The 24,251-nt window shown below is 35.8% G+C and overlaps 1 protein-coding gene across 1 annotated transcript in view; it reads right to left on the bottom strand.

Annotated features, from left to right (window-relative positions):
• Positions 1–23,052, bottom strand: part of CCDC91 (coiled-coil domain containing 91) — a 133,314-nt gene extending 110,262 nt beyond the window's left edge. The window contains exons 1-5 of the mRNA XM_075707682.1: positions 23,023–23,052; positions 22,840–22,918; positions 13,769–13,926; positions 10,329–10,517; positions 8,293–8,397 (exon numbers count right to left, since the gene is read on the bottom strand). Of these exons, the coding sequence (XP_075563797.1) occupies positions 8,293–8,397; positions 10,329–10,517; positions 13,769–13,926; positions 22,840–22,918; positions 23,023–23,052 (561 nt within the window). The remainder of the gene's footprint in view (positions 1–8,292; positions 8,398–10,328; positions 10,518–13,768; positions 13,927–22,839; positions 22,919–23,022) is intronic.
• Positions 23,053–24,251: the final 1,199 nt, after the last annotated feature.

Raw genomic sequence — 24,251 nt, 5'->3', positions numbered from 1 at the left:
CCTTGACAGGTTAGAGTTTAACAGAGGGAAATGCTAAGTCCTGCACCTGGGCAGGAATAACCCCATGCACCAGTACACACTGAGGGTCAAATGGCAGGAAAGCAATTTTGCAGAGAACTACTGTGTACAAAGGTGGACAATCAGTCCACTAGTGTATTGACTACACCACTCGGCTTGGTGTCAACCGCAAACTTGCTAAGGGTATACTCAATCTCACTATGTCTAATGAAGATATTAAACAGTATTGGTCTTAGTACAGACCCTTGAGGGGCAATCACTTATTATTGGTTTCCATTTGGACATTAAGCTGTTGACTGTAACTCTTTGGATACAGCCATCCAGCCAATTCCTTATCCATCTAATAGTCCATCCATCAAATCCATATCTCTGCAATTTAGAGGCAAGAATGTTGTGAGAAACCGAATCTCAAGAGGTCCCTTCCAACTGCAATAATTCTGTGAATGAAATAGATGTTTTAGATGGAATTTTTCTACTTTATCACAATTATTTTTAAAACAGTATTTTTCAGACTAAGAACTGATATATAGCGAAAAACTCACTATAAAACATCATAGCAAAAATATAACAATGACATAACTGTCAAATACCATCAGATGTTTTCTGTGAGTCACTAACCTTGTGACTGATATTTATTAATTAAACAAAGTAGAATTGAGCTTTCACATGTGTTTTACTGCTAATGTTGCAATCAAAAGCAGCAGTCAGTCACAGCAATACACTGGATATCATTTACTCCAGGCCAAGACTCTGAATCAACTGTAAGTCTCCAGTTTCCATTAAGAAACACAAGATATTTTCAAATTTGAGAGATTTCTGAAGATTCTTATGTGAATTAGTTAATCAATTCCCATTTAAAATCCCAGGTAGATTATATTAAAATTGCCACTGTTATTTCTAGTGTTCATGTGTGGCCAAACCGAAACAGTCATTAAACATAAAACAGCTAGCGTGCAAGCATGGAAGCTGTTATGTTTAACCTACTTCAACAGCTGAGAAACAGATATAGGAAAGACAGCAAAACAGTATGGTATTTTTGCTGTTTGCATGAGGCAGACATGTCAGTCATCCTTCGATCTCCAGAGCCAGCTCAAGACAAGAAAACCTGTTTCACAGCCTATGGTTGAGTCCATACTTTCAACCCTCCCTCCCCAACCTGAACTGAAGTTAAAGTGAAATTATTCAAAATCTAATTGAAACTATGGCACAAAAAAGGCTACAGCTATGCTTTTTTTGCTATAAGCATTCTTATATGTCATCACATTTCACTAAAGGAAAACAGTAACTTTCCTCTTAAACTCATATAGAGATGTTGGGGGCGGAAATATCTCAGAAAAGCATAAATAAGTTCTTCCTTTCAATTACCAAGTTCAGAGATTTGTTGCATTAAACACATCAAGGTATACTTAGCTTGCAAACATAGGTAAATCTGTCAGCCCCTGCTTCATCAGTTCCTCTGTAATGGAGATAACTTTTGCAGTCAAAATGATACAAAAATAATTTCACAGGTGAACTGCAGTTTGAAGAAAGAACATTATTTACTCATGCTGTACTTAATTTTAGGTTCAGTATAACGGCAACAGACAAATTCTTGGATGTTATCTTCCATCACTATCATAATTTTTTTCCCCCAAGAGCTATCCCCCCCAAATAGAAAAGTTGGTCTCTTTATAGGTCCTGGTTTCAGCTGGGATAGAGTTAATTTTCTTCCTAGTAGCTGGCATAGTGCTGTGTTTTGGATTTAGTAGGAGAAGAATGTTGATAACACACTGATGTTTTAGTTGTTGCTAAGTACTGCTTATGCTAGTCAAGGACTTTTCAGCTTCCCATGCTCTACCAGGTGCACAAGAAACTGGGAGTGGACACAGCCAGAATAGCTGATCCAAACTGACCAAAGGGGCATTCCATACCATATGACATCATGCTTAGTATATAAGCTGTGGGGAGTTGGCCAGGGGGCAGCGATTGCTGCTCGAGAACTGTCTGGGTATCGGTCGGTGGGTGGTGAGCAACTGCGTTGGGCATCACTTGCTTTGTATATTATTATTACTATTATTATTATATTGTTATTATTATCATTACTGTTTTACTTTATTTCAACTATCAAACTGTTCTTATCTCAACCCAGGAGTGTTTCTCACTCTTACTCCTCCGATTTTCTCCCCCATCCCATCAGGGTAGGGGGAATGAGCGAGCAGCTGTGTGGTGCTTAGTTGCTGGCTGGGGCTAAACCACAACTTTATCAAAACAGGATAAAGACATATCTGTTTGCATGGGAGTACACTATATTTACTATAGTATTAACACACAGGGAATACTTCGTCCACAGAAACTTGTATCTTCCAATACAGGATACAAAATTTTTTCATCATATGGCCAACTAGCATTAGGAAACACGACCATTTCACCCTGTCACTTCAACTGCCAGTGCTTCCAAGAGTTTGTTTTGCTAGACATCCAATGGCAAGATTGCTTCTAGAAATTACTTTAGGAAAGGAATGTTCATACAAGGCCAGGATTGCTTATGTACGCTAAAAGCACAACACTGGGGTCTTCCAGAACAAGAAGCTTTCTCTCTTTCTCTCTGGGATCACCTGTGTTCATTCCAAATATGTAAACTTTAACACGTTTTTACTGTCAACATGAACAGGACTATTATTCAAGGAAGATGTGCATTTCAGATTTCTCTCATGTGTCCTCAGATTTCAGCCACTGAGTCTCCTCACAATATGGACAGCTGATGGATCACATATTGTAGCTCTAGCGCTGACTAGAAACGGACAGTGTTCCTGTATCAACAACAAAACAGAGGCTGGGGAAGTTAGACAGCGCAGTTTGTTCTCTCAAATGCTGGGAAGCACCCATATTAAAGACAAACTTATACTCCCCAGTTGTCAACACTGGATAAGAAAGGAAGTGAAGGCAGACGGAAGGCACAGAAGGGCTGAGTTTATCCATTAGGTAAGTAAGGTCAGGAACAAGTGGGGAAATAGAAGAAGGAATAAAAACAGAGAAGGAGGAGAGGACAAAAATCCAGTGATGCAGGGAACTGGGAAGGAAAAGGTGCCTTAGGAAAGGTGCAAACCAGAAGAGTTACCCCTAACTCACAGTAATCCGTGCCCTATGCACACCAGCTATTCTGTGTCCAGATCAGCGCCACATGGCATCAGTTATAGGACAAGGTCCATTAGAAGAAGTGCTAGGCCTTGGACAAGATCACATCGGGAGTAGTGAGGAGGGGTAATATCTATGATTAACTTCTCGCTCCTCAATCCCTATTAGTAATTTCTATTTAACTTTTAACTGCTCTGCTCCTCCCCTTCTTGGAACACTGCTACATTTTCAGACCTCAAAACCACAGTTCTCCAAAGCTGCTTCACCCTTCTCAGCTACAAATATCTCTACTTACTTCTGGAACATCTTTTGTCACCATTGCAAAACTGAATTTTGCCATCAGCAAGACAAAATTAGTTACCTTGTTTCTTGTTCTTGGAATTGCAAAAACATAATGCCAACTGTCCAATAGAAATTCTTTTCATTATAGGAAGTTTAGCATGTAACAACTAGAGCTAGTATTTACTTATTCAGCCATTTATTTCATTAATATTGAGATTACTAAGACATTGTTTGAATCTAAAAATCGAAGATTTTAAGATACAAAATGAAATATTATGAGGCTTAATGGAATTCTGAAAGCAAGAAACTTCATGAAGTGTGGTGGTGGGGCAACAGTTAGGGCACATAATTTTAAAAACTAAAAGAAAGGAAAAAAATTAAAAGGATCCATACACACAAAATCAGTCCTCATCACATTAAGCCACATTATTTAACATTCCTTTTCCAACACCTTCTGACCAGAAACAAATTTTTACATGTATTAGGCACAATTTTTGAGATTCGTATTATGTTCAGTCCTAAATTATAAGTACATCAAAATCACTCTTTGTACAATTCTATTTAAAGGCAAAATTGTATGATGAAGCTAGAGTTAACATAAAGTTTTAATTCTTATATACCTTACAAAGTATTCTGAAGTTTTGAAGTGTCATCTCCAAAAACAAGGAGACAGACACAATAAAGTATGCATTCTGCTTTATATGAATGTGTGTGATATATGCATCCAATATATAAAAAACCCCAAAATTAACAGGCAATATTAACCAGAATAAAAATAAATTCATGCCTCAGAATTAGGAGGGAAGAAACTAGCCCAAATTCTCAAGCTTACCTTTTTCTGTCTTAACTGCACGTAAGGTCTTTTCCCATAACTTGAAGCTTTATAATTTAATGTGACATTTGCACAGGTACATCATTCCCAAAACATCAACAGTTACAGAAATAAATGAAACAACATCTAATACCAGCAATGACTGTACTTAGGTTACCAAGCCATTTAATCCCAGCTAGGTGTTACTGCATGACCTAGTGAAGTTTCTTTGGATCATTATGTACTGCTCAGTCACTGTTTTCTTCAGTATAAGCTTCCTTGCTTGCCTTTCATCATTTAAACAGGGAGTCTATCTGACCTGCTTTTTTACACAGAAAAATATTCAAAATGAAATTATAGTATTAAGCTAATTCATTTTTAATCATGACTTCTTGCAACAGGAATATTCCTAAATAAAATAAGCACATTTAAGTCACTTTTTCAATACAAATTTAGAAGACGTTCCATTAAAAAAAGGCAGAAGAGAAACCAAGGATTCCAAAATAAAACATTTTTGGTGCTTTCAAAACAACTATAGATTTGTTAAATTAGAAGAATGGATATCAGTTGCCAAAAGAAAAAAGAATCTATTTAAAAAAGAAGGTTAGCACCACATCAACTGTATTGTTCTTTAGAAAAACAGCCTGCTTAACTTCCAGAAAGAGTTGATGATGGGGGAGAGGGGTGGGAATGTGTTTAACTACAACTAGAATTTTCCAGCAGCAATGCAGTATTACTTGAAATGTGACTATTTGGTAAATCAAAGAAATAGCAGGGGGAAAGTATGACACAGTTCTTAGTGAATCATCAGAAACAGTTGTCTGTAGATAGACCAAACATCAGAAGTCTTATCAGCTAAACAATCTGTCCAAAGAATTAAGTTTCCACTCAGAGTGCTAGAACCCACACACTATTTTCCCTTCTCAAATTAAATGCTCCCTCTCTGATTTGCAAATAAGAGAACATCACTTACTAAACATGAGTATTCATTTTGCTATTGATGATTTTTCAGTATATTATAAATTGGGGTTCGGCAGTTTTAAAATGCAGCATTTATTCATTTCTACAACATATTGCAATGGGGCTTCAGCAAAATTTTAGATTTATAGGATTAAAATGGTGACTAATTCTGCATTATGGTCAAAACTATGTACTACGTACTAGCACTAAATGTCTTGAAAATATGCAGCACCTCACATTTAGAGAAGAGCTGAGGTGTTAAAAGTTGAGATGAACATGTACATATGACTGTGTGATCAAAAAAACGGAAAAAATAAGACTGACATACCAACAAAAAACAAACAAAAAAATCAGACATACATTTGCACCTGTTTCCTTCCTGTCAAAATAAGCAAGGAATTATAAGGCTAAAATTGCATTTATGCAACTTTATGGTTGTAACTCTGCACACAAGTCAAGAAAACTAAAATTACACTTCCGACAGTAATTTTAACTCAGCTACATTTCGTATGCAAAGAAGTTAGAATTACATTATGTTATTCTTCCTCTTAAATACTACAAACACCAAAGCGGGAATGTGGGAATCATAACTCTAATTTTACCAGCTTGTATGAACTCAAGCTCTCAAAGAGACCATTGCATTAAATAGCCAAATAACTCTATAATACTAGTTAATAGCAATTTGTTTATTCTATTTAGGAACGCACTGCTGCCCCTTTACTGTCTCTGGTTGTTGTAATAACATACGGAAACAAGAAGAATGTGAGAATACTACATAGTCTGTTCAATCTTGATTTTTTAAAGCTCATTTTATTTAGATGAAACAGAACTTTTTACTTTTCTCTTTTACACAAGCATAAATGTGGCAACACTCCACTGTCACCCATTGGTTAAATGCTAACACTATACCAAAGACTTGGAATTCTTTGGAATTCTGCCTCCCGCCACCCCCCCCCAATTAGGAGAAGTGATTATCACTCCCCTTCAATTAACTCTATCCCAGCCAAAACCAGGACACAGTACTACCAAACTAAATATAAGGCTTTTTTCACACCTACAATGAAGAAAGTTTGTGACTAGTCCAGAACACAATTCACTTCATCAGCATGCTAACCCAACTCAGAAAACATCTGTAATATGCTTTATGTTCCTACCTTGTCTTTCAAAATATTTTTTTTTAAATATCAAAAAACCTGAAAGCATATTTTATTGAAACAGTTTTGTGACAACAAAACTGTGGTAACACAACTGTCACCCTTGACTGAGGCAGAAATCAACAGGAAAATAGAAAAAAAAAAGAATTACTGGCTTAGTTGACAAAGATTAATGAAATCTTCTCTCAGAACTAAGCATAATAACTTCACAAAAAAGAGTCTAATGTAAATACCACCTTGTTAAATATCTGACTAACTGACTGTCTCTATTACCTCCAAACCAGCTTTTGAGAATTCCCTATGTCACAAGTGCCGGAAGCCAGTTAATTTGTAAATATAAAGATACATGATATAATGCATGTTCATGTAAAAAGCAGTTAGAACTATCTCATGAGGCATTTGTTTTACATATTATACTCAAATATTAACATAGAAATTTCATTTAAGAGGAATTAAGTCAATGCACACCTACAGCTTAGGATGCCAGAATCAGTTCAGTTGGAAGTCTTATCCTGACAGCTCCCAAAGCTATGCCAGAGTCACTACTATAGTCTGCTCTTAAGCTTTTCAAGTCAACAACACTAATAACCAGCTGTTTCTACTGGAAAAAAGAAATGCTAGCAAGACAGACATCTGTACTGTGTAGCTGCCAGATTTACTCAGTGTGTGGCCACAGGTGTTGACCCTAGTGTTGTAGGAGCCAAAGGAGAAAGACAAAAGGAATTGGCATTAAAAGCTGTACTAACAGAAGGCATCCAATATTCAAGTTTCAGGAAAGTAATTTTAACTGTCAGCTCTTAGAAGCATGACTCACTTTTCTTCTCTGATTTGATTCTGGCTATATTCAGAAGACAACAAGAGGAAGTACATGAGTTTTCTACAGAGTAAGTTAAAGGTTATGACCCTTTTATTGCCATTCTTGAAAACTGTAGTACCTGACTCAAAGAGGTATGATACAGACAGACTGATACTTCCAAACCTCAGTAACATTTCCACTACTTAAATACTTCTGCTTGAAGAGCATCATGAAAATATTAAAAAATAAAATTCACTAATTCTATTGTCAAGCGTTTATGATGATCGCTAGCTTTAGCCGGTATGATACTCCATAAATCAGAAGGTTTTTAAGCAAAACTTATTTTTACAACATAGCTAAGCAAACAATTCTTTCATTGAGTAGGATGTTACACACATAAAAAAGAAAAAAAAAAAAAAAAAAAAAGATTAGATGATTGTATTACCATAAGTTCTAGGAAATACTGCAGCCAGGAATTCAATACAAATTATTACAGCAACCCTTACGTACAAATGGGAAACAAACAATGCAGTAGCTACTTAAAAACCATCCACAGCAGCAAAAAAATTAAATGAAGCTGAATTACCAACAAGAAACTTTTGAAATGTTGTAACTGTAATATTTAGTTTTCCTGCTACAACACTGGAAGAAAACCAAAAGCTTCAATGAAAAATTTGTCTTTTATGTGAGACTTCACACATATATTTAATGAACGATGTTGATTTTTTTCAATGGAAGCAATTTTGATTCTATTGTCTAGCATCTAATTACACTTTACAGATTCTTATTATGCAACACAAACTATTCCATATTCAAGTCAGCTCATACTTTTCCAATAATGGGCCATAGCTACTCTGAGCATGCTAAGTCATACTGTTAACCAAACATCTACTGTGCAAAGTTTTCTCTCCATCTGTTCTATGAAATAGATCATAATAAGGACGAACGATCCAAGTTACAATAATGTACAAGTGGACTATTAAACCTGTATTCCCGCTAATGTCAAAAGTCAGGCTCTGATCTAAAGACGAAATTCTTTAAATTCAAAAGGCTTTGGAGCAGGCCTCTAGATACTTCACAGAGTATTTGTTGGACATAAATATACTCTATACCAAACCCTCCTGAAAAAAAGTAAAATACTACAAGAAAGAAATTACCTGGAGCGTCTTGTAATGATCTTGATGCGAAATTACTTTTTCTTTTCTTTCCTTCAAGAAATCCATTTCTAGAATACTATGTTTTTCCAGTAAATATTCTAATTCCTATAAAGTTTACAAAATAAAATATGTGAAGTTACAAACATTTGCGAATTGTGAAAGTACAGATTCAGTTAATCATTCCAACTAATGTCATTTCTGAAGACTAGGACATTTGTTATCACAATATACACAGAGATAAAAGGTTCTGCAAGAAAACTCTGATTGCAGTCTTTAAATAGAGACAGCATTTTCAAGAAGTATAAGGTATTTAAAATCAAAGACGTCCTATGAGAGGTGGTCAAGAGCACTGAGTTTGTCTAGTTTGGAGAAAAGGAGGCTGAGGGGTGACCTCATTGCTCTCTACAGCTTCCTGAGAAGGGGAAGTGGAGAGGGAGGTGCTGATCTCTTCTCCCTGGGTTCCAGTGACAGGACGCATGGGAATAGTTCAAAGCTACATTAGGGGAGTTTTAGACTGGACGATAGGAAACATTTCTTTCCTGAGAGGGTGGTCAAACCCTGGAACAGGCTTCCTAGAGAGGTGGTTGATGCCCCATCCCTGTCAGTGTTTAACAGGCATTTGGATAATGCCCTTAATAATTTGCTTTAACTTTTGGTCAGCCCTGAAGTGGTCAGGCAGTTGGACTAGATGATCATTTTAGGTCCCTTCCAATTGGAACTATTCTATTGCATTATTTCCATATTTTTCTGCATTTGAAAAAGCAGCATATTAAATATACTTTTAGCAAATGGTTTCACTAAAAAGGCAGAAATCCCATTACATACAACCCTAATGATCTCTACCTACATCTCCAAAATTAATAAAATTTTAAAATATCCTGTGATCTTGCAGAGAGCCAGCCTAGAAGCCTCACCAACATGAACCAACAGGCAGGAAGGAAAATTACACTACTGACAATAAACTTCAAAATTATTTGCTATACAAAGAGCTAAAGATTTTTATTTTTTCTTAATGCAGCTGTTGCTCCTACCAAACTCATTCTTACTATACATAAGCTGTTGGCACCCTTTCAGTTGCTCAAGAACAACTATTTCTGCAGCTATGCAGGAAGCCAGCACAGAAACAAATGACCTGCCAGATCACTGTACAGCTATTCAAACAAAGGCACAACTGAGAGGGTCATAAGCAGGACAGAAAGAGCAGCAGGTCTGCTTAATTCAATCCTGCTTTTGGACAAAATAATAAAAACACTTCTTGAGATTCACTGTCTTTGATTCAGCTGTAGAGATAGAAACTGACTGTGCAACACTTCTTCAATTCAGAGCCTAGCTCTCAACCGATCTCCTCTTACAGTCTGCATTCATGCTTCCCTTCCAGCCCTCCTCTATACACCTAATTCCTAGCAAAATCAATCCATTCCAGACATCCTCATATTTGGCCGAGTTACTCATCTTCATTTTCATTTCCAACAAGCCATTTCCTCCTTCCCTAGCACACCTTAATAGCTATCAAGGAACAGTATTAAAAACAGCAGAAATTAAACTTACTCTCCCATGCCTCAGTGACCTTTTGCTAATTCAGACACATACCTGTGCCTGCTTGGTACTCTATCATTTTCAGGTCAGAAGGAATATGAAGAATTTCATTACCAGAGCTCGGGGGCGGGGCGGGGGGGAAGAAGGGTTGTGTGTTACATGCATAAGACAGCCAGAGGCACTTTCAACTTCAGTGACCCCACACTCACTCCCAAAACATGGGAACCACTATACCTTCTAACCACATGGCTCCATGCTAAGAAAGCTTGTCTTTTTTTCTTCTTTTTTTTTCCCTGAAACTTTAGAAAAACTCAGCCTAAAATAGACACCAGACATGAAAAAAAAAAAAAAAAAAGAAAAAAGTATTTTGACTAAATTTAGCCAATTTCTCTGGAATTTGGCTTATTTCTACAAAAAATGCATTGCAAATCTCTGCCAGCTCCAACTATATTTAAATCCTATATAAATGCCAAACATTCGCATTAAAAAGCTATTCATACCTTTCTAATTTTTAATTTTTCTTCTTCAGCAGTGCAAAGCTTGATTTCCAGGTTTGCAACAGCTTGTTGAAGGTAGCTCTTTGGTTCATTTGTTCTCTGTGTCTCGGCATCAACCAAAGCAATGGTTGATGTAACCAAAGTCTTGTCTTCAATTACATTCAAAGAGGCAACTGGAACATCTGCTTGAATCTAAGTCATACGAGAAACAAAACGGTAAAGGAAATGGTAAAGGGATTTTAACATTCCAGTCAAGTCAAATTTCATTTCCAGATGACATTACAGAACTTAAGAACTTTAAGTATTAAGGTTACTTTTTTGAAACCACACTTCTCTGAAATTGACCATGCACACTCTCATATGTAGGATGTGCAAGCCAAAAAGAAAGCTCCAACAATGGAATAGTAGCTAGTAATTCTAGATGGATTCACATCAATCCTTCCAATCTCCTTGACTGCTTTTCAAGAATACTTTAGGAGAAGGCTTTAAGAAGGAGGATGGCACAGTTATCTCAGTTTCCAATGAGGTCAAAATACTCAAGAGGTGAGGAGACAGAAGTGAAACTGAATCATCTGTCTCAAAGCATCAGGCTTACAGGGAAATAAACTCTCCTTGGATTAGTCACTCCATGTTTTCACCCAATGCAGACTGCAAACAGTAGCCACGGAAAGGGAATACAAATTTTTTGTGCTAAAATAAATATCTCGTCTTGAGGCTAGACCAACAGAATAAGAGTAATTGGGACATGTCTACAACATTTAGTTAATGCTATTTCAGTGAACTGTAGAAGCACAAAAACTGAAACAGAGGCTTCTAGAATACACAACCCAAAACAGATGAAACACTGATAATAAGCCCGTATTTTCAGAAAAGCACAAAAATCAATTAGGTGAGGTTTAAAATATTTTGTGGTATAATTAACAAAAGCCAAAGCTTTTTTTTTTCCTTCTTTAAAAAAAAAAAAAGGCAAAAACTGGTTTATACCACAGCAAAGGAACTTCAAAGAAAAAAGCTGGTAAATTAATTTCAGCTGCCACATTTTCAACAACAATTTGAAAGCCAAGAGCCCTTGAGAGTTGGGGAGGAGTGGTGAAAGGAACATCTCAGTAAGTTTAAGAGAGGTTTGACTGATCTGATTTAATCCATTCCCTTAACACCTTTTATTTCAAACATACTCAAATAATAGATTGACTTTTCAATAAATAAGTATCTCTCAAAGGATTCAAAGAAAGAAACAAAAATAGCTGAGATCTTGACTGTAAGTGGATACATAAGATCCAGTAGATAAAACAGCCAGAAAGAAAACTGCAGTTTGTGCTCTGAATTCCCCTTCTGTAAGAAGCACAGAGAACCTAGATGTGCTAATTCTACTTCCAAGTACTACACGACTTTTGGCAGTGCCAGACTCTAATCTTGAGCTGTTGGAACCTGAAAAGTTGAAGTTTTTTTTAACATGAAACCTCAAGAGGCTCAGGAGACACAATTCTAGAATAATACAGTTCTCCTAACATCCTCCTCTAATAGGTGTAAGAATATTTTATTACAGTTTTATGCCCACCATCTTCCTGTAGCTTTATCCAAAAGTGCAAAGTCTGATCCCCATTTCAAAATAATCTTAAAGGACCTCCTCTCAACACCCCTTTCTCCCTTTAGTAACGCTTGCTAGTGTTGTATTCTTTAGTTTGTATCATTTCCTGCATTAAAAAGAGAGTTTACAGAACCCTGGGTCTGTCAGTAGCTGACCAGAACAAGATGAGGAAGACTGAAACACGGCCTACAATTAGAATTTGCACACATAATTATTCAGAAGTAACAAAGTGTATTTATTATTTTTAGTAAGATTACCTAACCAAATTACTTTTTAGTTTTTAAAAATACACCTAAGCCTTAGTATTTTGGAATATCCAAAGTGCTCTTTCCAGAGAGCACACAAGCTAAAGTTGCTGGCCTAGCTCAAACAAGAAAGGATTCAGGTTATTCCCATTTCACCGTTAGCCAAAATCAAAAAGGACAGGGTCTGTTGTGGCTGAAGAAAAGCATATATTGAACTTCCTGACAGTAATAGAAATTTACTTATCAAAACATTGTCAGAGAGGGAGATGAAGAGCTTTCAACACAGAAAATGACCCTGGCTGGCATCAGTCAAAAAAGCAAGCAAACACTCCCACCTCTCAAGAAAAAAAACCCCACAACTCCTGGATTTCTAAGAAAATTTCCGAGGTATTGTTTGTATCTGGCCACACCTCTTCTTCACTTTTTTATAGGCTTTCTCCAGACCGTTAGGCTGGGAACAAATACAAAACAATAACTAATGCATTACTAAGACTGAATTATTGGAGCTGTACTAGCCACACTCTTTGCAAAGTGTGAATATACAGATGGTGCTCAAAGGAAAAACAGTAAGAGTCAGTTTAATCAAAACAAGTATTTTATACAAGTTGTCTAAATAGCTGTAGATAAATGCTCTTAAATGGTCAGATTATGGAAATCTGACTTAATCGTGAAATTCAACTTTCACCGTAAGCGTGAAAAAAAATAATAAACCAAGTAAGTGCTGGAAATGGGAGGATCACTAACTAGCCCAAAATACTGATTTGTTCAGAGAAAGACAACAGCACTTTCTAATTCAAGTATATACTACTATGCATCCTGAAAGAAGTAACTTTACAATCAATAAACTTGTTCAAATAGGTGTCACTGCAATCAATGGCAATAAAAATTCACTTGGGGGTGTAAATCTATTTAATTTTCGTCCACAGCAATCTTGCATTCTTGTGCTAGTCTCCAGGCAGAAATTCTTTTCCCTCCCTTGCTCACCTAATCGTTCAGTTAAAAACTAAACACGTTCACCCCTGCAAAAGAAGTTAAGATCAGTTCTCAGCAGTATTGCAGCCACAAGGAGAGATCAAGATCACACAACTAGGACTGCGTCAGATCACAAAAAAAAAAAATTAAACTTTAAAAGTGATAGGGGAAAAAAATGAAGTAAAATATAATAAAATAAAAAAATAAAACTGAAATTAAGTAAAAATTAAATGTTAATTCTCCAATCCTAAAACCACTTGAGAAAACATACAAGTATGATATGTATGATATATGTGCAGCCATAATCTTTACAGCTTTAACACCTTTTTTTTAGAGAACCCTCTGTTGTGGTTTCCTACTTTCATGCCTAGCACTATCAGCATGCCTTTAACTTTTAATAACTCTTTAACACACTTACCTCTCTTGCAGTCCATACCAAAGTAGTATGGTGTTCCCCAGTTATAGGATTTAAACACAATTTTAAAATTATTTTACTTCAAAGTCTGTATCACAGAAATCCAAGAACCGCCTTTTGCTCTTAAAAGGCAATTCAACCTAAATTTGCACAGAAAAGATACAATGCTAAGATATTTGATACATTAAGTGCCCATACTGAAACACAAAAACTGTGATTTTACCTCTTCTTCAAGAACAGTTGGGTTTATAACATTGTTGGCTGTTTGAATAGCTGTTGCCACATTATCACTTGATAAAGTGAACGAGTCAGAAGGAACCAGGCAGGAAGAAGGCATGGAGTGCTCCAGAAGAACGTCAGGAGATATATGGACTTCAGATACTAATTCAAGAAATGAAAACAGAACACATACACACAATATGAAGCAGCATTCAAAAATTAATTCTGTTTCTGAGATCTATACCTAGCAAAACCCGTCACAGTAGCAACAAGTATAGTCATACTAATGTAAGGTTACATACCTCTTACAATCTGATTGCACTAAAGAATAAGTCCATACAAAGTTCCTGTACTTTTGAGTACTATCAACTTAAGGATATCCAAAATTGTAGTTACAATAAAGTTAGACTTGTAACTTGCACAGAGCTTTCACAAGACAACTCTCATCAAAAGCAGCAGTTTTAACTTTTGCCTCTTTCCACTCACAAAACCTTTCAGCTTCAGCATGATCTTTAATCAGTTTAAGTCAACTGTAAAACCGTACTTACAGTTTCCTAAGTTTTATAAATTTTAAAGGTAAAAAAATCCTCAGCTGTCTTAGAAGACATATACAAACAGCTTACCAAGACACATGATAAAAGCAGTTTTACATTTTATAAGACATCAGAAGATAACAACATAAATAACTCTCTAGCTACTAAAACTTAAGTGTAATTAATACTGGAGTGAGAGCTCTTCCATAGCAATTTCCATTTATGCCATAAAAATCCTGAACAGTGGACCATCATTATCAACCTGGCATAACAGAAACTTGAGCACTTTTACAAAAGATTCAGATACAAACTAAACAAAAAGAAAGAAGAGAAAGCTTTGCATACATTTTTAATTTAACAGCAAAGTCCTGCAAACTTGATATGGTCAGCTACATGTATGCCTTTACAGTAGACAAAAAAGTATATCCAATTGCTTTAGAAAAAGCAGCTCACATTATCATTACAAATCCGGTAAAATGTCAAAGATGCCACTATCCCAGAGCAAGGCTCAGACTCTCAGTCTCACTGTTTAATACTGCACAAGTACACATATATAGCGCAAACAAGTGTATACATTGGCCTAAAGGCATTCAAAAGAGCACACTAATCCTTGAATCCAGGCGCTCTGTCCCCCACCTCCTTTACCTCCAGTTCTGGGATTCACATTAACGTAGATGAGGTTTGCATGTTCCTCTAACAAAAAGAAGACAGAAAATAGACTACGAGACAAGAATATCAGGATGCTAATTGCATCAATAGTAGATTTGGACATGGCGGGGCGGGGGAAGGGGGAACCAAACCAGCTGAGCAGAAAAATGGAAACTTGGATGAAAAGCCTAGAGGACAGTACTTCAGCAAACATAACAGGAAACAGTTTAGGTAACCAGGCCAAAACAAAACAGGACTGGGACACAATTGCATCTTTAACAGTTCTCCAGAATTGGAAATGGGACTTTTTAGGCTTCCTTTATGTACCATAACATATCTCTGAAATCCACCAAAGTATTCTATTCATCTCTCCCCTACCCTTCCAAACGTCTGCTCACAAAGGCAACTTCCTATAACCATCACCTACTCTTGTAGTTCAAATAACGGTGAGATGACAGAGAAGATGACCTTTTTGCTTCTAAAAAACAGTGAAGTCTCAGTTTTATGCTATCACTTAATACCCTGAATTTCAGTTTGAAATCAATTTCCAACACATGGAAAGCCAACTAAAATAACGTACCAGGCAATTTTGACTGAGCATACAAGCTGCTTCTCTGACTAAAACTGTCAACTCACAAGGCAAAACCTAGCATGACACTGATCCTTATGGTGTTAGTGTTCACCCTTTGGTGATGATCACTATAGGCATAGTTCCCACATAAATAATTGATCACAAAAGTAAAAAAAGAAACTGAGTCTGAATACAGATGAGGAATGACTCATGATGAGACTCACAGAGATTAAACCTTAACATATTCACATATTTTAGGGTATCCAATACTAGACGTAAGGCTTCATTTTTCAGACAATACAGTTTTATGTGGAAGCTTCTACAATCAAATTGAGCTTTCAGTTATTTCCATTACAGTAATGAATGCTTAGCATTTTGAGGGGGAAGAAAAAACAGAAACAAAAAACCCACCTCAAGTTGTCAAAATAAAGCCTAGGAAATGAGGAGCAACAACTGGTGACCACCTCTGAACACTGTGGTTTAAAATTATTCAACTAAATACATGACTTTGCAAAAGACAAGAAAAGGTGGCAACTCTCCAAGGTATCATTCAAACATCTTTTTTACAAAACCTTCTTTTCACTTTCAGCAATGTTAAAGATTCATAAATTAGACAATCCTAGAATTACATGTGCTATGTCTGTAATTCAAGCTCTCTTAATGCCTTGTTCTTATGTATGTACTGGTGAATTTGAATCAGCATTTTAGTTCAGCTCAAAATTTGCTTATGAAGATGGCCTCTCAAGCATTCCTGCTTCCCCTGCCTTAGTTATCATAATGGAACAGTTTCAGAACCCCTGAAACAAAATTTGCCTCCAACAAAACCTGACTGGACTAGAAAAGCAGCATGTACTCAATTACAGGTATATCAAAAGTCATATGCCCAAGAAGGTTGAAATAAGATGCAGATATAAGTTATTGCCAGGACTGTACTTAAAAAAAAAATCTGATAATTTCTGAACCCTTGACTTCCCAGTATGAAGAATATGCTATCACAGGTTTGTATGTAAGAACTGACAAAACGATGCAGTTTGTTAATAGAATCAGAGATCAGTAACAGCCTGCAATCTCGCTCATAAAACAAAAATTCTGTATCTTTATGAAGCTCAAACAATTATTAAAGTTACTGGGGGATCAGAAATTCTGAAAACAAAACCAACTGGATGAACATGAACTGTTAAATCAACATTCCACGAGTTGTATACTTTTGAGCTTCAGAGTGAAGACATTAGATATGAAACATACCACTGAAAAAATAAACATTTACTAATTGGATGTTGTTTACATCTAGCAATTAAGATGTCAGCAGGGATCTGAGCAAAAGACCATATAATAATTCTTTAACATACTTTTGTCGAGTGTTGCAAACTACTTGCAGCACTGTTCACCTACATGTAGGTTTCAGCTGTTAAAAATAAAAAACCCAAGAAACAAAAACTATATTTCCATCCTCAACTACCCATGTCTTCGATGATACAATTCAATGACCCTTTAAATTATACTGTATACACTGTAAACTGTATCACTGAACATTTTCAGTTAAAAGTAACATTCAGATAGAAAGTTTAAGACTGGTTTTGTGTGTCCAAACTTCAGTGATCTGCTTAAATCCCAGCCCCACATATGGTTGCTCAAGCACAACTGTGTGAGACAGGAAACTGTATTCTATGAGGCAGGAATTTCTGACAACTGTAACATCAGAGCTAGAACACAGGGATATACAGCCTGCATAATGCTGAATAAGCAGCTTAGGGAAAAATAAACTGAAAATTACTGTACCTACAGACATCAACCAATTTACTTTTGCCCAATATGCAGCAAACTAGCAGACAACAGAATATGTCAAATGCACTCCAAAATACATAGTAACAAACACCAAATAAAATTAACCTATCATTGTCAGTGGAAAACAACTTAATTTATGAAAGAAAAACAGAATCTGCTCAAAAGAAAAAAAACTTCTTTTCCTGTGAAACAAAAAACAACAACTAATAAATTTAATTCAAAACACATGAAGTATTTGCTGTACTTACACTGCTTTTAGTTCAATGTAAATGGATAACTATTAGAAAGGGTTAAATTGCTTAAAGAATGAGTGGAGGGACACATTAATAGATATCAACTGACACCTTATATGACCATAAGAAGTGTTGTATGAGTCTCAGATGGCATGCATAGCATTCTACAAAGCTGTAGGAGTTTTAGTAGTTCCCTTAGCAGTTTTCCCTTTCCAAAACCAACGCTTTTAATCACCGTATTTGCAGATCACCGATTCACCAGAACGAGGAGTATGTCCATATCTGTTGGGGAATACAGACTTCAAAAACAAGCAAAACATAAGTCAGTGTTAATTCCAAAAGTGTAACTGGAATTAGGATCAACAGGTAAATGTCCACATAGTGCTGAAGTTGATAGCAATTTCTCTGTTGACTTCAATGAGCTTGAATGTCCTCCTGTCAACAGGAAACACTTGGCTGCTTCTCTACACATACCAGTTTACAGTGGTACATTGACATAGAGAGGAAGAAAAACCACTCTAATGTGCTTTCAACATGATTTCTTATAGTTCACAGCAGAAAGCTCTTCCCCACATTGTATTCTCCCAAAGCCAAACTAGTCTAGAAAATAAGTAATTACATATGCTATTCCAACATCTTAAATCTAAGGTCATACGGAAATACTAATTTTATTTCCTAACTTCTTATTTAAGTAAAATTTATATACAGCTACCAAAAGTTTACAACACTGCAACCATTTAGTTGAACCTCAGAAACAAATCTTTCAGTATTCAATGACTACACAACATAAGAAAACTGAGAACTCATTCCCATTAGTTCTTTGGGGGGTTTTTTTGTTGGTTTTTTTTTTTTTTTTAAGAAATTGGTTTCCAGAAAACTGCCAAAATATTCAGTCAATATGACTGTCTTTTAAAGCAGTTGGCAACTAAAAGGAAGAGAGAGAAGAGGTGGTATGTAATCTAATAAACATGCAACAAGACAATGGTTTAACCACATGTAAATTCTAGATAGTCAAATCTGAAAAGTTATACAACTTATTTTTAAAGCAGCATATCCCAGGCAATGGAAATGTTAGCAAATGAAAAACAAGACTGTTCCAGAGTTAAATGAGGCTGTATACCATTATCAAAGACCTTTGAAACCTGTCCAATCATGGCAAGGAATGAAACCAGTTCCCTCCAATCTCCTTAGGGATATATTAATTTCCTACTACTATTTCCCACCCCTCCATCATCCCTCCCAAGTCAAGATGTTAGCATTCTCCAGAAAAACAAAATTTATTATGAAAAGAAAAAACAGAAAACAACCATTTCAACACAACAGCTGAAAGCAGCACCTTTCAAGCCATGCAGATGTCTGCTTACTTCTGCCCACTAGTGCAGATCACCCCATCTCATATTGCATAGAATACAAAACACCTGTTCTTTCAATGCTGCAAACAAGACCATCACAAATACTGAGTTCTTAGTTGAAACATGAAAAAGGGGCTTTGCATACATGGAGTCCACCTGCATTGTTAATGAAAGAATATTAGAACAAGGACAAAAATCTTCTCCAGTAATTTCAGGACGTTCAGTTATCCAAGCAGGCATCGAGAATTCTCACTGTCAGACCAAGCATCAAACAGCCAAATTAATCCAAAAGGTAAATCAAGAGCTTCAAAATTATATATGCTACCTCCAGATCTCCTTATAGGAAGTAAGCATATTGACATGACACAAAGCATAGAAAAGATTCCCAAAAGAACTTAATAAATCAACAAGTAAGTAGAGCTCCTCTGACACATCTTTGCTCCAGGAAGTACAGAAATTATGTTTCAGTCAAAAATTAATAAGTAAAATAACCTTGGATCAATACAGACATTAAAAATTAACAATTTTTCTAATGTATGTGGCTGAAGGACAGAAGAAAACTGAAGAAAAGCGTTACCCTGTAAGCAATCAAACCAAGTGAACTTGGGAATGCAATATGGCTCCACATTAAGACATGTAAATTTACATGGCTACGTGAGTATTACAGTCAGCAGACACTTAGTCAATACAACTGATGGACACAAAGAAGCTACTCAAGCTCACCCTAAAAACTGAATTCAGCTTTTGGGCATCTGAACAGCTGTTCATCCAGCTCATGGACTGAACTGATTACATTGCCATTAAACAAATGGAGGTTGCCTAGGTCATGTAAAACAGTGAAATCGAGATGGTTCTACTTTAGGGCTGGCTCCATACAGTTGTGTTCTTGTCCCCTAGTTCTTTTAGTTCTGTTATCTCCCATGGTCCTAGATGGTAGCTATAGGCTATAGCTCTTCTAAATCTCCAAATGTGTTTCAACATCAGACAGCTTCTATAGAATCTACAGTGACTGGATCCAACCTTCCTTTTCTCTGGTGAAGCACCAGGTCAATCTCTATCATTACTCAGCTCGTGATTAAAAAAAGAAGTGCAATTACCTAAGACTATAAATGATTTCACTGTAACTAAGCAACATATTAAAAATCCATAATGGGAGAACAGGGACTGAAAGCAATAGCATAAGCCTCATTTTCTCATGAAATGAAGCTAAAAAAAAAAAAAAATCTCCACCTCATCCACAGTTAACACTACCATGAAGCTGGTCTCACCTAACACTTGTAAACAAAATCATTCTGAATCCACACAGCTTGAATCAGAAACACCTGCTCAGACTGCACTTCCAACCCATTCCCAGATGGGAATTCTGTCTTAATTTCACTGAAAAGGCATCTCTCACCCTGCTTTGTCTTTTTTTTTTTTTTTAAATAACTTTTGTTTTAGCTAGAACAATCCACACAGATAGATTCATGAGGCTCCATCTCAGCCAAAACAGTCTTTTTTTGGTGAACATCTGCTTGGTTGTTCCATCTGCTCCATTACGTGAGCTCCTTCTGATGTCCAGAGAAGAATTCCTGCCAAAATGAAACACTGACACAGCATGTAGAGACCCAGATCCTGTTCCTACTATTCACTATCAGCAACAGACATATTATTCATAACCTTAGAAAAGCAGAGATAACACCAGAATCTATTGACATGCAAGCATAGTGCTAAATTTCAAGATCCTCCTTACAGACATAAAGGTACAGAACCTGGCACCTACAGAACTGCAAGAAAATTGACAGTTTTTACATCTCTTCTTCAGGAAGAAAAAAACCCTAAAACAAATAAATAAATAAAAAGTAGGTACTTCAATATTGCAGCACACACTTACTGAATTGCAAACTGACACCGCTCTTAAAACTTTTATTTTTATTAAGTTGTATAAGTGTATTTCTACTACTAAGCATCTAAAGAAGAAACAAAGCAAAACTGCCTTACAAATAATTATTTCTTTCATTGACATATCTTGCTTATCAGTTGCAAGGACCATTCTAGAGTCTAAAATATTTGAGAGTTACTTTCTTAAATAAATAGCCTATCAAGTTACCCCCACTAACATCTCTGAAGTCAATAACACCACACTCACAGTTAGATTTGGCCACTGTATTAAAAAATAGCTCAGTTTAACTATTTAATATTAGTGTTCAATAAATGAAATTATTTGAAAACAGCACAACTGTTACATTTTTTTCCTCAAAAAGTTAGTTTATGAATCCAAAGAGCTAAACCCCCTGACAAGTGCCTTACAATAACAAACATGAGTCTTCTGGCCAGCCATAATAATTAATACAGTCAGCCTCTTTGAATCTCTTCTGGGAACCAGGGAGACTAGTGATAAGGCACTCGAATATTCCATAATTTATTTTAGAGTTCTTAAAAACTTACATTTTTGTTTTCAGTTCTGAACTGTATTTAAGTTTGAGGCTTAAACATAAGGCATAGTACTCCATTACTGTTCACAGAGAGATTTCATCTTTCCAAAGAACAACTTATTACCAAAGTGTTTTGGTTTTTTTAATAGATTTTCCTCCTTTTCAACTTTATGAATACAAATACTGAATCTCTTGAAATAAGTTAATTTGTTCACAGCAACATTTGCATGAAAAAGTCACATAAAGACGTCACAGTAATAAAATATTCTGAATGCAAGGGGTTTTCTTTTAATTTTGAAATACTTAAAATACCTTGGTATAACCTACCCTAAGACTTCTGTGTCACAAATCATACAAAAAACTTCCGTGTTACTTACAAATCATTTAAATTCTATACACCTTATTAGATTTAAATTAGACTTCATGAGATAGACACCAGATAGCTATATTGGATTTAATTTAATTAAACACATTCAAATATGCAAATGAATTTAAGCAGTATTTTTGAATAACAGTCAAAATGACAAGGTGAATAATAAAGTTATTTGGGAAAATATAGATTCTTTAGTATGTTTTCCTGTATTTCAATAACACATAAAACTAACTATTCTGTAATGGATGAAAGCCAGTAGTGCCAGAAATAAATAAATACATATATACATTTGAAGAACATGATTTATGGAGACCTCATATTAAGACAAATCCCTGTCTTATTTTTAAAACTATAATTAGTTGGCATAGTTTACTCAGCACAATAATATAAAAACAGGGAGAAATCTTTAGCTCTTGACCAAAGAATAAAATGTGGGCTGTTTTGGGTTTTTTTTTTCCCTAATGCTGCTTAAGCAATGCTTCTTTTTGTGAAAACAGTGAAATCTAAACTAAATTTCCACAAGAAAATCAATTCCCAATCAGTTAACACCTCCTTAATCTTTTAGTTCTACTGATATGTACATTTATCCACTATCAATGAGCTTTTATTAATTTCTTAAAATCCAGGCAGGCACCAGGCATTTATATAAATTAATAAAAGTTGCTTCATAATGTTTCACTTTCTGCTTGAGATAAAGGATGTGTAATATATTTTCTAACTTTCAAAACTGCTTAAGTAAAAGAGATCATCCCCCTCGTGCCGCCCCAAAGCAACTAAGACTTTATCACAGTCAAAGAAATCTAATGGAGAAAGCAACATGTTCAAGTCCTATTTTTAAGTTTACTTTTTGTATGTTTTCCCATCATTTGCAACAGACCTTCCATACTCAAAAGAACATCCCTTGAGTGAAGCAGCTCTGTTTCTTCTTCCCATGGGATGCCAATCAGCCTTTGAACTGGATAAACTGTACTTCTCTTTCATTCCTCAAGAAAGTTTGAGAAGTGCAGCTTCCCAGAATAGTAACTCAGGAACATTCTTATACTAGGTTTTCACCACCGCCCATTCCTCTATTGCGTATATACGCCCTTCTGGGCACTAATATTTACAGTGAATACAGAAGGACAGCAGTACATTATTAAGAGTTTTTATAGTGATTCTATCAATACCTGTAGGAAATGCTGCCCAAGCAATAGCAGGGGACGTAGTCTGCTTTTCACCATTTCCACACTCATAACTCTCTGCTGCCTAGAAACACGAAAAAATTGTTACATTTTACAAAATGCTATAAAATCCTATAAAAAGAGTAGAAAATAGTTAAATTTCAAAATTAAGTCATCCAAATAACATACCTCAAATCCTCCAAAGTCATCGTCATCCATCTTTCAACTGGTACTAGAATACAGCAGAAATCTTGATTTAAAAACAAGAACAAAACCACTGAGCTGTTATATCCCCTTTACTCATAAAATAGCAATAAATACTTTGTAAAACCAAAGGCATAGCATTAGTTTTAAAGGACAAACTTGGGTAGCACAAGTCAGTATGGTCAAATCCTAAAAGCCCAGCAGTATGAAGTAATACAATGCTCTACACTGCAGGAAAACGGGTATACTTCATTGGCCAGTCTCATAAAAGAAATGTGCTTATTTTATGATCAGCTAGGAATGAAACGGCAAAATGACTCATGTATTTGTACTTCAGTAACATAACAGATGAGTAGAGACCTTCACTTGGATACAACTGCTACCTAGTTCACCTATGCACTCCTCGTAATCTCATCATCTCATTTCGAAATGAATATTCAGTCTCTCATCCAAGTACTATTTCCACAAGTTACCTGAAGTCTTCCTGATTTACAAGCTCTACAAAAGATCAAGGGACCTAAGTAAGAACTTTTTCACTTAGAGGATGCAAGGGCTAAAACTGCAAGATCTCTCTTAAGAAGCACTATTTTACCCATCAAGACAGATGAAAAAATTGGGTCTTTTACAATGGAATTTGAGTATCTTCAAGGGAAAAGATAAGCACTGCCCATCAATATTGTCAAGGATCTTTTGAAGGCAGAATGTAGAAAAAGCTTTTCAAGATAGGAAAACAGAAAGATGGTATTTTAAAAGCTGTATCTATCACTCTCAAGTATAGCAGTCAAGTGCCCAGTACCTCAACAAATGGTACTGAAAACAGCAGATAATGTAGTCTGGATATTAAAAAAAAAAAAAAGATCCAGGAAGTAGGATTTCTGACCATCAGATTCCAAAATGAAGAATTTTCTTCATTACTAATGAAGACGATCCAATTTAATGCAATTACGATCTACCCTGTACTTCACAGTTTTGTGTTTATGATTTAAAATACAAAAATATTTTCCACTGTTAAGTTGCTTTTCCAAATCAGCATAGTGATTAAATCCAAAAAAATTTCCTGCTTTTCCCATCTCTTCTTAGCTGTCTGGCAACATCAACACAAACTGCAACTTAGAAAAAGACTGTGGTGAATTTCTGGAAATTTTTCTGCTACCACAGAGGTCCTTCCCTAGGTTTCATGGAGGGGCTGATTTAGATTTTACAAACTGATCAGC

Source organism: Pelecanus crispus, chromosome 1 (genome assembly GCF_030463565.1).
Source record: "Pelecanus crispus isolate bPelCri1 chromosome 1, bPelCri1.pri, whole genome shotgun sequence".
NCBI classification, from domain to species: domain Eukaryota; kingdom Metazoa; phylum Chordata; class Aves; order Pelecaniformes; family Pelecanidae; genus Pelecanus; species Pelecanus crispus.
This window is presented reverse-complemented; position numbering and strand designations above follow the sequence as displayed.